Below are 12,439 nucleotides of genomic sequence, written 5' to 3'. Positions count from 1 at the left end.
ATATATGTGTGGATTACCTAAGTTAATACTAATGTCTGGTGAAAATTTCATGCGAATAGCCTCACTGGAAGTATACTTACTGAAAAAAATGTTGACGTGTTCAATACTTATTTTCTCCGCTGTATATTACTACTGATTATGGGTGGCGTGTTCCTTTAATAGTTTCACAATACTGTATATCCTTCAATCTCTGTGTCTGCTGTTAGTCCAATGTGTGTCCAGTCCCTCAGTGCTGCCTTGATTCCATCTCCATGCAACCATACTGTCCTCTAGTGGCCTAGACTATGCAGTTCTCCTGCAGATCACACATAGCAAAAGAGAACAACAGAATGAGAGGGCAGAGGCGCATAACCAACTTATTTTGCATCTTCTTTGGTGTGCCATCAATACAACTAACTGCCAAGCAAATTTTACTCACATAGTAGTCCTATAGGAAGAAAAGAGAATTCACCTATAGAGATAACTACTTCAGCCTCATTCATAGTAGTCTATGTGAGATTGGTAATAAAGAGTCTGTAAAGCATTTGGACTGAATAAATAAATAAACATCCATGATATAATTCTGAGGATGCCATCTCAGCAGGTGATGCAACGCTAACAAGTTGACAGTTTGCTCTCACCAAACAAGCCTTAATGACACGGCCGACAATTTTGCCAAAAGTCGCATGCTTGAAAACTTTTATCAGATCTGCAGGCTTTTTAGGTATAGACCAAAACTTCTTCGAAGAAATGTTGTTCAATAACCTGTGCTAACTTCGGTAAAGATAGTCTTATCAGCACTGTATTGGAGCTCCAGTGTTTATGATGGTAATACGCACTGACTCACCTGTTGCTGCGGGTGCCAGTCCAACGCCCCGCGACATATTATGTCCTATTCTGTCACTGGCTAACAACATGGGAGCCTCTCAATCTGAGCATGAGTTTAAAGATCTTGCAGACAGGACTGGTTGTAAGTACACTCGTTTATTTTTTTCATCTGTGGAATATGCTAAACCTAAATGTGGCAAAGTAGGCTAGGCTACGCTACATTATTTAGGAAGTCTCCGATTTCTCGAAATATCACGCAGGGCTACCGTTTGTCCTTAACAATTCAGTGTAGTGTCAGTTCTAATAGTCTTAATGATGCTGACACCAGAACATATTCGTTAAGTGCAAAGTTAGGAAGTAGGCCTACTGCTTCAAGACGTGTCAACATTCTGTCAGTTATTAGTGTCATACTGACTGTAAACTTATCGTCCTTACACGTCCTCAGACCCGCGCTCGTATTCGTAGCCTGGAGCTCAGATTGTTTTCCGGGGGGGGGGGGGGGGGGGGGGCATTAAATAATATATCAGTGTGTCCAGCCAGTGATATGTCCACATACTCTTAAAAGCCCAATCCACTTAAGAGGTGTATATGTATGCCCAGAGCCACCTTTATATGGCTCTGTGTATGATTCTCTAATGATTTGGCATTACTTCTTGAATTGCTTATCATGCATCAAATAACTATTCCTTTGATGACTAAATATGTAAATGCTCAGACAAAGATTTTATTTTATGCTTGGAAGCCAAAATATTAGACTTTTGTGGACAGGCTTTTTATTATTCTCCGAATAGCATTGCATTTGTGTGTGTGTTAACTTGATAGTTCTACACAACACAGGGTTATCATATAGTTTTTAAGTTATTGAGTTTCTTACTGCTAGTCACCAGATAAGGTCACTGAGGACAATAGGAGCCATTACAGGAGCCATTATCTTTATCTGAGTGGTTAATTATTAAATTGCATTTTTGAGTGCAGGCTAAAAACAGGTCACTGTGAGAGAAAGCACAGATTTTATAGCATGGCTCTGCCTGTCAGCGCATTCAGGAGGAAAGGTTGTTGAATAAACACAGAGTCAATGTTTCCAACCATAACATTTGTAATTTGCTGTGTTGCTTTGTATACAGTCAGTTTGGACCAGATCAAAAACTTGCACCAAAGGTTCACGTGGTTGACCAACCATCAAGAAACTTTAAGGTACCAATAAATTACATTACATTTAATGACATATTGTGCAAAAAAAGCCAAGGCCCTATTCAGATTGAATTATTATTGAATTTTTTAAGCTTGTCTATGCATAATGAAATAACAAATTAAGAATCCTTAAAAAAAGAAATGATTGCAAAATGACTTTTAAAAGGTTGTTCAAATATCTATACGCTTGAAGTTGACATTTTGAAAGATTTAGTTCTTATATTTTACAGACAGGAAGACTTTGAGAAGGTGTCTCATCTTTCTCTCAACCCAATAAAGGGCCAAATTGTGAAAGCCTTTTTTGACAAAAGGTACGTAATAACAACAGGGAACCAGGTTTAGTGTGTGAAACTAGAAAACATGGTACATTTTCCAGCACAGACAAACACCAAATGTTTTTTTGAAAGAGATAACAGACAATGATCTTGTTATAGAATGCTGTGTCTCTTCCTATAGAAACTTTGGAAAGCATGAGGTGGGTTTAGTTGAGGAGATTGGTTTTGAAGAGTTCCTGATGGTGATGTCTCACTTCAAACTCCCAAATAAGAAGCTCACAGATGAAGATACAGAGGACGTGAGGACAGAGAAGCTTCGCTGTAAGAATAGAATTATATCTGTGATGGCAGTAAACCATACTCAAATCTTACAGAAAGGCCTTTATTGTTTTCAATTATTTGCCACCCACCACACCCTATCACCTCTGTGCACATTGGATTTTTGTCTGTAAACAACACAAAATAATCCATCTTTCTTCCTTTAGAAGGCACAAGCAGGAAGTCTATATCCTGCTTTATTCAGGAACCTCCCCTTAGGGTACAAGATTTGCCAGCACGATAGAGTCAGTGGTGTGGCACTAACCAGAGCACTTAAAACACTTATTTGAACATTTCTCCCCACCTCTCTAGTTCTATTCAACATGCATGATACGGATAATGACGGGACCATAACACTTGAGGAGTACAGACACGTGAGTCAGTCATTGAGGTCTGCATGCAGCCATGATATGATTCATCTCTTAACACCTCAGGCCCTTATTGGTGTGTGTTGAACCTGTCTCTCTGCAGCTGGTTGAAAAACTTCTCTCCACTTGTGAAACCCTTGAGCAAGACACCGCCCTAGCCATTGCTGACGCAGCCATGTTGGAGGTTGCGAGAATAACAGTTGGACACATGGTATTGCCACCCTCTCATTCTCATAACTCAAATGGTGTTGAACTAGACTAAAGATGGAAGTGCTATTTGGGTCAGGCTGCACACTGTGGACTATTTGAAGAGATGTCGTATTGCCAATGAAGAGGTGTCATCATCATGTCTCAAATATAGTAGGCCTAGTTGTAACACTTTCATTTAGTCTGCCCACAGAGTCTTAACAGATCATCTGTTAAGATTCAAGTTCAATATGTAAAATTGTTGTTGAACAATTAATGAATGTCTTCTTAACCCCAGACCTTAACGTTAACCATAAACTGTGGTTATAACAGAGTGCCAACAGATAGTTTGTTGAATCTGAGCATCTGGCGATGTGGACTTTCAGTAAAGTGTGCCCGTGCCATTCATATGGGATTCTAGTACAGCCTCTTGGGAGTAACTGTGGCAGTCCATTTGCTTTTCTGTTTTCAGGAGCCTCATGAAGTCTATGAAGGAATCACATTTGAACAATTTCAGCAGGTATGTTATACAACTTTCTTTTTCTGTAACATTTATTATGATTCTATAGATATATCTCTGGGAATGTGACTTAATGTTTAACCCCTTAATATTTTTTACAGATACTAAAAGGTGTACAGATTGAGACAAAGATGAATGTTCGCTTCCTGCAGATGGACACAACTACAATGCGCTGTGGGAAATGAGGCCTCTCCTGTAGTGTTTGTCTGCAGCAACTCCGATATTCTCCCAGATGAAACCCTAAATTTAGCATCCATGCCCCCACCCCCCTCGTCTTCCTCGTTCCTTCCACTGGCATTGCCCTCGTTGTGCCTGCATACAGCTTCAGAATTATGTAAACACCTCGGGCAGCCCAACTGCTTGAAGAAGTTCACATGACCTTTTGCTAGTCAAACATTTTCTCAGAGTGAGACTGGCATTCAGGGGCTTTGTCTTTTTTTTGTGCTGAGTTCAAAGTAGCCCACATGAAAGGACATTTTGATGGACTGATTTCCCCAGTGCCATGAAAGTAAACTGAAGCTCATTATTATATTATTGAGATACACTTCATAATACTAATTCATAGTAATTCATTTTGTTTTGTTTAAAAAAACACTCATCTTCTGTCTCCAAATGTATTTGGTATGGTTAAGTCCTCAAGAAAGGGTAAATCATACAGTCTGCATGCTACAATTGAAACTAAAATGGTTCATGCAAGCACAATGGATTTTCATACGTGATCCTCAATTTTTTTGAACTCCATGAGTCATGTGACTGTACCTAGCTCCAGCCAGTCACTGTTATCTACCATGGTCTAATAAGCTTTTGTAGAATTAGTTATACCAGGCGGAAAGGTGGGAAAACAAATCAACTATATGCCTGAGGCTGAGCTCTGTATCTTTGGAAACAGTTTGGAAACAAACAATGGAAAGATTGATAAAGAATCAGCTGAACTGCTCACTACAGACTAGAGCATAGGTACAGAATGCCATTGTGGTGACTTGCCTGGTTGTCTTTCTATAATTGTCCCTAAAAATCTACCGCAGGTACTGTACTTCCAGTCTCCTGGTAAGTATAGCTCAATAACACATCATTCATGTAATTTTCTAGTATTTTAACTAAATTGGCAATTATGTGACTACTGGTTTAGATTCCTCTACCAGAGCAGGCATTTTAATTAGGGTCTGTCTGTCCTGCAAATGTATGAAACATGAGACCAATGACACATGCATCGCTCATTAACATGCATGTGTCAATTCCAATTTTTTTTTTTTTTTTAACATTGCCATCCAGAATACTTTTGAAGAGATTAAATGTATTAGATGCATATAAGCTCTAACAAATGTTGTTCCTACATTTTCTTCGGTGAATGAAGATGAATGAAGTCTGTATTTCTCAGTCAGTCTGCTAGTCTGCCTGGATATGGCCAACTGTGTGGATGTGTTCAAGACCTTCCATTCATTTGTCCCTTTGATGAACATTTTTTGTTAATAATCAACATAATGCTATATACAGTATATTAACATGTACAAATTAAATGCATTTGATGAAAACAAAATGAGACTGAGTGTATGGTCTTAGTAATTGCATGCTTACCAATATACCAGTCCAGTTACCATTAATAGTTAACATGTTTAATTTAAATGTGCATGAAAATAGAACCCATGAACCCATATTATGCATTACTAAGAACTACTAATGTATATGGATTGTGCCATTTGATTTTGGGAGAAAAGACTGAGGGTAACAGTGTAACCTTTCATTGTGAAATGGCACCCCAATGTGGTATTTTTTTGTAATGCATCTGTGCTGCACATCATTAAAAAGCATCAAAAACATATTATGGTTTATTTGTTTTATTGAAAATGTTAAAACAAAATAAAAGAAAATAAATAACAAAAAAAAAATGAAAATGAAAAATTAGGTTCTTCTGCACTTTTTAAAGCATTTCCATACAGACTTGGAGATGGATGAAAAGAATCTGGCAAACATGTTCTGTTTCTTGGATTTCTCCTCAGAGCCCTTTTCTGTCTGGGATGTGGAGGTTTGTGCTTCGCTGCCCTGACCTTCAATGAAGCAGGAAGTGTTTCAAAATGAAAGCTTGCCAACGTCCATGATAAATAATTCACAACATAATTAAACTGACTAAACGTAAAACTCATTATCAGAATCTCGACAGGCTACTATCAGAAGCTTTCCTGTTCCACTCTCTTTGGATTTAAGGCCTTTAAAGACATTTTTTTTTCCAAGTCAAGGCCTTGTCCATGTTAGAGAACACCTATTATATCAATACTCTGCTTTGCCTATTACTATTGACAAAACAATAATATAAGCTCAAATGAATGAAAATCATCAGTCACCTTGAATAAAGGCATCTGACGAATGAATGTATGTAGATCCATTGTTATTTTTGTTACTATGTCCAACTCTAGCTGTAGATGAAGGATCCTCCTGCAAATGACCCTCTTGTGGATTTATTGCTGATGTGTTGGTGTCCTGTGTCAGCACCATTGGGGACACAGCATTTTTCTTAGAGAGGCGCTGCAATGTAAAAGAACCATTTTACATCACAATGCATTCAAAATGCAGCATATTATATGCAGCAGTGGCAGTGTTGTCTTACTTGGTCACCCATGTAAACTCAAGTTTTTGGGACAAGCCCTTGACAAAAGGGTTAATACCTGTTACATTTATAATTTAGTATATACAGTTAAAAACAAAATTATTCATACCCCTGGAAAATATTGAATATGTTTGTTCTGACTGGATTGAGGTCTGGACACTCTAAAATATTGGTATTGTTCTTGGTTAACCATTTCTTGCCTTGTTTAGCTGTATGTTTTGGATCATAGTGTGATTTAATGGTCCAATGCCGCCTATTGGGGCAGGTCTCTCGGCAGACAGCCTGATCTTCTCCTCCAAAATTCTCAATTTGCCCCTTGTTTTAGTGTTACCGTTTACTTTGAGAAGTTCACCAGGTCCCATTGTCTGAAAAACACCCAAAACGAATACATTTCTATTCTCCACATTGTGGATGGTGTTTTGGTGGTTGAAATGTTCACTCCATCTCAAAATGGATCACTTGGTCATCTTGGATGCTGATCATGGATCACTCTTCTTCATGTACAACTCAGCTAAACCTTTATAAGGGCACACCTAGACAAAGAATTTCGTTTTTGCTGAATTTATTTTGACCCAGGGACATGGCCTGAGATTGGCATAAAAAAGAAGCATTACATTCCAATGACACCATGTCCATTTCAATTGTGGGGGTTAGAAAAGTATTCTTTTGGATGTTTTTCAACCAGGGGGACCTGGTGACCTTCTCAAAGTAAATGGTAACACTAAAGCAAGAGGCTACACTGATATTCTGGAGGAAAAGATCAGGCAGTGTGCCATGAGACCTGCCCCAATAGGCATCATTGGACCACTAAACCATACAATGATCCAAAACATACAGCCAAACAAGTCAAGAAATGGTTAACAGAGAACAATGTCATATTTTAGAGTGGCCCAGCCAGAGTCCAGACCTTAATCCATCAAAAAAGTGTGTACAAGGCCAGAGTGATGGCAAATAAAATGGAGCAGCTTGGTACGTATTATAAGAACCATTTTGAGGGCTTTGATTGCAAATAAAGATCTTTCCAGTGATTATTTTAAAAGGGTATGAATAATTGTGGACATGCCATTTTTCATAAAAATGTTAAAAAGATAAAAACACTTATTTTTTTGATTCCATGTTTCTACCACATTGTCTTACAACCTATTGGCATGTGGCCATGCAAAACATTAAATCAATATTTGCCAGGGGTATGAATAATTTTGTTCTTAACTGTATGCTTTACAACTTTGACTATGTTTACCTTGATCCTCCTAGACACATTAGATTTTTTGTTCTTTTTTATCTTCTTTCTCTCTTCTCCAGTGCATGGGTTGATGTCAACCCAGACAGTGTCAGACACCTCAAAAGAGCTGTTGGGGCAAGCAGCAACCTTGCTTCTTTGGCCTGCGCAGGGGCTGGGAAGTTCAACCTCACCGGAAGCCATGATCACCATTCCAGCTTTCTCCGGCTTTGTCGCCAACTCAGTAAAATGTAGATAGATAGATAGATAGATGCTTAATTGATCCCCAGGGGAAGTTTTTTTTTGTTTGTTTGTTTTTTTTTTTAGATAGATGTATACTCTGGCGTGAGCAAGGCGACTGGGCCCGAGCTGCTAATATTTCAGAAAGCACTCTCATCGTTTCGCTCACCAGCCGGTCTTTCAGCAAGTGCAATTTAGTCATTTCATCCAGGGCATGAGGGCAACACATAGAGTCTCCACAGCAGCTTTCATGTGCTTCCTTTGCCATGCAGGCGTTAGAACTCAGGGTTCCCTGGATGAAGTCCTCTGGGACACGCACTCTACATGTGCAAGATGATAGAAGCTGATGCAAACATTTTTTCACAGACTCCTCAGTTAACATGTATGCGTCATTTCGTCTCTGCAATGTTGGCAGATCTGTGTCGGAAACGCTTCGGCCAGCCAGCAGGTTGCATCTCTGGCAGGTGTTCTTTTTCAGTAGATGACACACCTCATTGGTTAGGTCAAAGGAAAACTGCCGAAGCCTTCCATTGTTAATGAAATATTCTAACCTTGCCAAAACCTGGCCCATTCCATCAGCTTTAGCTCTCTCTGCTGTAGTGTTTCTGTGACATGCACTTTTCCTTCTTCTGTGAAGCCGACCATGCAGTAGCAACTGGTGTACCCACCCCTATCTCAGGATCAATTATTTTGGTCAAGGTGGGAGTTATTTCCACAGTAGATGCGCATGGGCGAGGATGTGGGCAGCCGTGGCCTACTGGTTAGCACTTTGGACCTGTAACCGGAGGGTTGCCGGTTCGAACCCCGACCAGTAGGCACGGCTGAAGTGCCCTTGAGCAAGGCACCTAACCCCTCACTGCTCCCCGAGCGCCGCTGTTGATGCAGGCAGCTCACTGCGCCGGGATTAGTGTGTGCTTCACCTCACTGTGTGTACACTGTGTGCTGTGTGTTTCACTAATTCACGGATTGGGATAAATGCAGAGATCAAATTTCCATCACGGGATCAAAAGAGTATTACACTTATACATACTATACTTATACGTGCTATATCCTCTTTGTAAAGAACACTGTCCTGTGAATGTGAACGCTCCTTCCTGATCACTTCATGAACACGCAGAGTCCTAACCTTTCTGACAACATCTTTGGTTTGCGGGTCAGTGTTGTTATGGTCCACCACCATTTTGTCACAATGAGCTTAAGCTGGAAGTACATTCTCACTTGAACTTTGTTTATCAGAGGAAGCTGTGCTCTTTCTTTCTGCTGTTAAATGAAAATCCTTTGAGGGTTTCTTGGGAGAGGGTCTGACCCTTGGGGAAGTCCTCTCCCTGTGTCCTGCAGCTTGTTTGCTAAGTCTCTGACCCAAGGGCGTAGGTTTGGTCTGAGCTTTGGTGGGGACACTACCCACTAACCCCCCCGAAAAAACAAACAAACAAAAAACACTCAACTCTTTCACCAGCCACTATAGATAAACTGATTAAAATGTGCTACTGTCCAACTACTATCCATGATTAAAATGTGCTACTGTTCAACTTAATCTAACTACATGTGTAGCTTACATAATCTGATTTTAATATGTAGGCTACAGATATGTAGGCTATATTTAACATTTATTTTCTATTTGGTCTGTTATGAAATCATGCCCATTTAAGCACAGCTCAGTTTTAAGAAACTTAAATACATGCATGCTTAGCATTTTGTAAAAATGAAGGCTACATTGACAAACTCTTAACCGTGAGCTGCCTGTATATTCTCTGATTCTAATATTTACAGATATCTAGGTGATGTAAGCACAGCTCAGTTTTAAGAAATGCAGCCGAAAGACCATGTTGAATTTTGCTATAATTTATTTCAAAACCGGATTACTCTGGAACAGCTAACTATACACGGGAATGCATTACACCTTTGTGTTCGGTAAGGTCTGCTGTTTATTCTGATATGGTTTGTCATGTGTTGCGTGAACTCCGTGAAGAGTGTGTAGGCCTACGATATTCCACCGAGACGAATGGATGTGGAGATGGGCGCAGAGAATAATTAAATCTCTTGAAGTTATTTTTCTCACGAACTGTTTATCACAGCAAACAGTAGCACCGTTTAAAAGCTGAGAAAAGGTTCTTTCATGTGACACATGTGTGATGAGTAGCCTACTTCTGGAGGAGTTCAACAGAGAAGAATGGGTGAATTTGGACGCACTTCATGCTTGTAGTGAAGTAAAGCTGAAGCGCTGCATGCTGCGGCTCACTGGTAGTTATTATAGGTAACTTCAAATCAGCGCGATTTACCCTTATAGGCTACTGTACATTACAAGATCTGTACGAGATGATCCGCAGCACTGACGTGAGAAATTATTTAACTCTTTGTGTAGCGCATATGAGCGCTTTTTCCCCCATTTCAACCTGAATATTGGTGGGGACATTTCAGTCGTAATTTAACATTGGTGTGGACACGTCCTTCGGTCCCCACGCAAATCTACTCCCCTGCTCTGACCGGTATAACGCTTCTCTGACAGCCCTTTCTGTGAACAGCATTGATTTGCTTAAGGCAGGGGTCTCAAACACCCGGCCCGCGGGCCAAATCCGGCCCGCGTCCGGCCCAATTCCGGCCCGCGACGTATGTCAAAATAATAATGTAATCCGGCCTTGAGACTATTTTTAATTGCGACAAACAACGATAGGCCTACTGATTAAAATAGACGATAGTTCCAAGTACGGTGACAAATCTCATTTGTACTCTGCTCCACTATGTGCTAGACATCCAGAGCTTCATTCAAACCCAAAATCGTTGCGCAAAGTTTTCAGGAAATACTTGTATTACACGCGCGAAACACAAAGACGTGCATTATGATGCGGAAGCGATGCAGGCCATAGTGTAGCAGAAATTGAAGCAGAAATTAAGCAGAAATAGGCCTACACCAAATGTTGAAAAACGTTTACGTGTAATGAAGTCTTAGGTAGGCTAATTATTCACCTATTCCAAATCTGAAGGAGAATAGCCTATCCTTTAGGAGATTATGATCGATCGTCTATTGAATGGAGGTGCGTCTGCGTGTATACGACGGTGTCCACTAAGCATACTTATTTCGACCCTCTGCCCAACAAAGCTTGGAAGTTGCAGTGGTAATCGTGATGATAGTGTCCGTAATGGACGTGGTACAGACAGCAGGGATAGTAGAAATAGGGCTCTAACCTACAAGGTCATGCACCGCAATATGATGCGAACTTCTGGGTAGGCTACTCAGATTACCCGCGATAGGAACTGATTTGACCAGAATACTTTATTGTAGGCCTTGTGGTTTAGAAACCATATACATCTTAGGTGTTGGTATACGTTTTCCTGTTAATTTGTTATGTGGGTAATATGAAAAAAGGAAAGTAAACCTGCTCAAATATGTTCATCCAGTATTTACTGAAAGGTGCATAATTTGGTGCTTGCCATCCAGTGGCAAATTAGATGGGTAAATTTACCCCCTTCATAAACTTTTGTTTTACTCAAAGATTTTTACATTTACAGTAGGACTATATCTCTGACCACTTTCAAGCCATGGACTTTTGAAATTTTGATATAAAAATCCAATGGTGTTGCTTTCTTAACCCTGACGCCTATAGTTTGCCAGGTTTAAAAAAGTTATGAGAGGAAAATATTTTTATTTGGTGTGAAACACACACATACTTTTTATGCTTTTCATTTGTTTTATAATTTGTATTAATATTTATTTTATCATTATTTTATTTATAAGCTAAGGTTGCTAGCACAGGTGTCTAAAACTAGATAAAAACACTTGCACTTTCTGTTTGCAGTTTTGTGTGGTATTTGAAAAAAAGAACATTGCATTTTCAGAAATAGCCGGCCCTCCAATCAGATGACTTTGGCAGAATTGGCCCCAAGCTCATTTGAGTTTGAGACCCCTGGCTTAAGGAAAGTGGAGATTGCTGCCCATATTTTCAACTTTAAATCCTTTGCACTTTTCTTTGGTCCTGTCTTGTCAGTGGAAGAAGCAATACTGTCTATACCATTCACTTTTCCCACCCTGGTGCTAGGAACTTCATTCAGATGGAGCATCACATCGTCAACACATTCAGTGGCTGCAAGACTCATTTCTGTTTCCATGTCTCCAGCAGCTTTTGAGCTTCTTCTTCTCTGCTTTGAACATATTTGGTTGTTTGCCTGTGCAATCCACAAATGGACAATTGACATGTTGTAGAAGCACAAGGAGTACAGTCTTGGTGGCCTTAGTCTTAAAGTCAGCGGTGAGCAGAAGGGGAGGCACCTTCTTCAAAGAGCTGGAGCCAAAGGAAAAGCCAGGATGGAGTGCGCTTTTAGAGGCTTTTGAAGATGCCAGGACTTTGATCTTCTTGGCCAGTGCATGTAACAGGATAGTGGTTGCTTCAGTATGCTCGCAATGGAGACAGGAGCTCTCAATGAGAGTCAAAACAGCAATTACCACTCTCTTTGTGATATCTCTTGACTTTTTGAGGATCTGTTCTTCCTCAGAAAGGCCACTGGCAGCCAATTTCCGCGCATCCAGTCTCTTGGTGAGCACTTTTAAGGTCTCCTGCTCTAGTTGAAGAGCTGGGGCTCTCCCATCAGCACCAAGTCCAGTGGGCAGAGAGCTTCGGGAAATCCTTTCCAGAGTCACAATGAAGGCTTTCTTGACCTCCTGACGAATTTGTCCGCGTAACGTGCGGACAAAAGGTACATTTGAAGGAGACCTACGAA

At 40.2% G+C, this 12,439-nt stretch overlaps 1 protein-coding gene across 1 annotated transcript; it reads left to right on the top strand.

Annotated features, from left to right (window-relative positions):
• Positions 1-849: 849 nt before the first annotated feature.
• Positions 850-5,482, top strand: tesca (tescalcin a). The gene is made up of 8 exons (XM_076270414.1): positions 850-949; positions 1,932-2,001; positions 2,229-2,309; positions 2,455-2,594; positions 2,904-2,965; positions 3,063-3,170; positions 3,618-3,665; positions 3,767-5,482. Exons 1-8 carry the CDS (start codon positions 895-897, stop codon positions 3,848-3,850), a joined length of 648 nt encoding a protein of 215 aa, XP_076126529.1. The 5' UTR covers positions 850-894; the 3' UTR covers positions 3,851-5,482.
• The last annotated feature ends 6,957 nt before the right edge of the window (positions 5,483-12,439 follow it).

The sequence above is a fragment of the Alosa pseudoharengus genome, unplaced genomic scaffold (genome assembly GCF_046254945.1).
Source record: "Alosa pseudoharengus isolate Yale_2024_CS ecotype anadromous, Long Island Sound unplaced genomic scaffold, YU_APseudo_1.1 YU_APseudo_1.1_scf_6, whole genome shotgun sequence".
NCBI classification, from domain to species: Eukaryota; Metazoa; Chordata; class Actinopteri; order Clupeiformes; family Clupeidae; genus Alosa; species Alosa pseudoharengus.
This window is presented reverse-complemented; position numbering and strand designations above follow the sequence as displayed.

Excerpts from the sequence above, each read along its gene's own strand:
- tesca (XM_076270414.1), top strand. The coding sequence starts at position 895 with ATGGGAGCCTCTCAATCTGAGCATGAGTTTAAAGATCTTGCAGACAGG. Across the intron at positions 950-1,931 it reads TCTTGCAGACAGGACTGGTT|TCAGTTTGGACCAGATCAAA; the intron begins GTAAGTACACTC and ends CTTTGTATACAG. Across the intron at positions 3,666-3,766 it reads CATTTGAACAATTTCAGCAG|ATACTAAAAGGTGTACAGAT; the intron begins GTATGTTATACA and ends TATTTTTTACAG.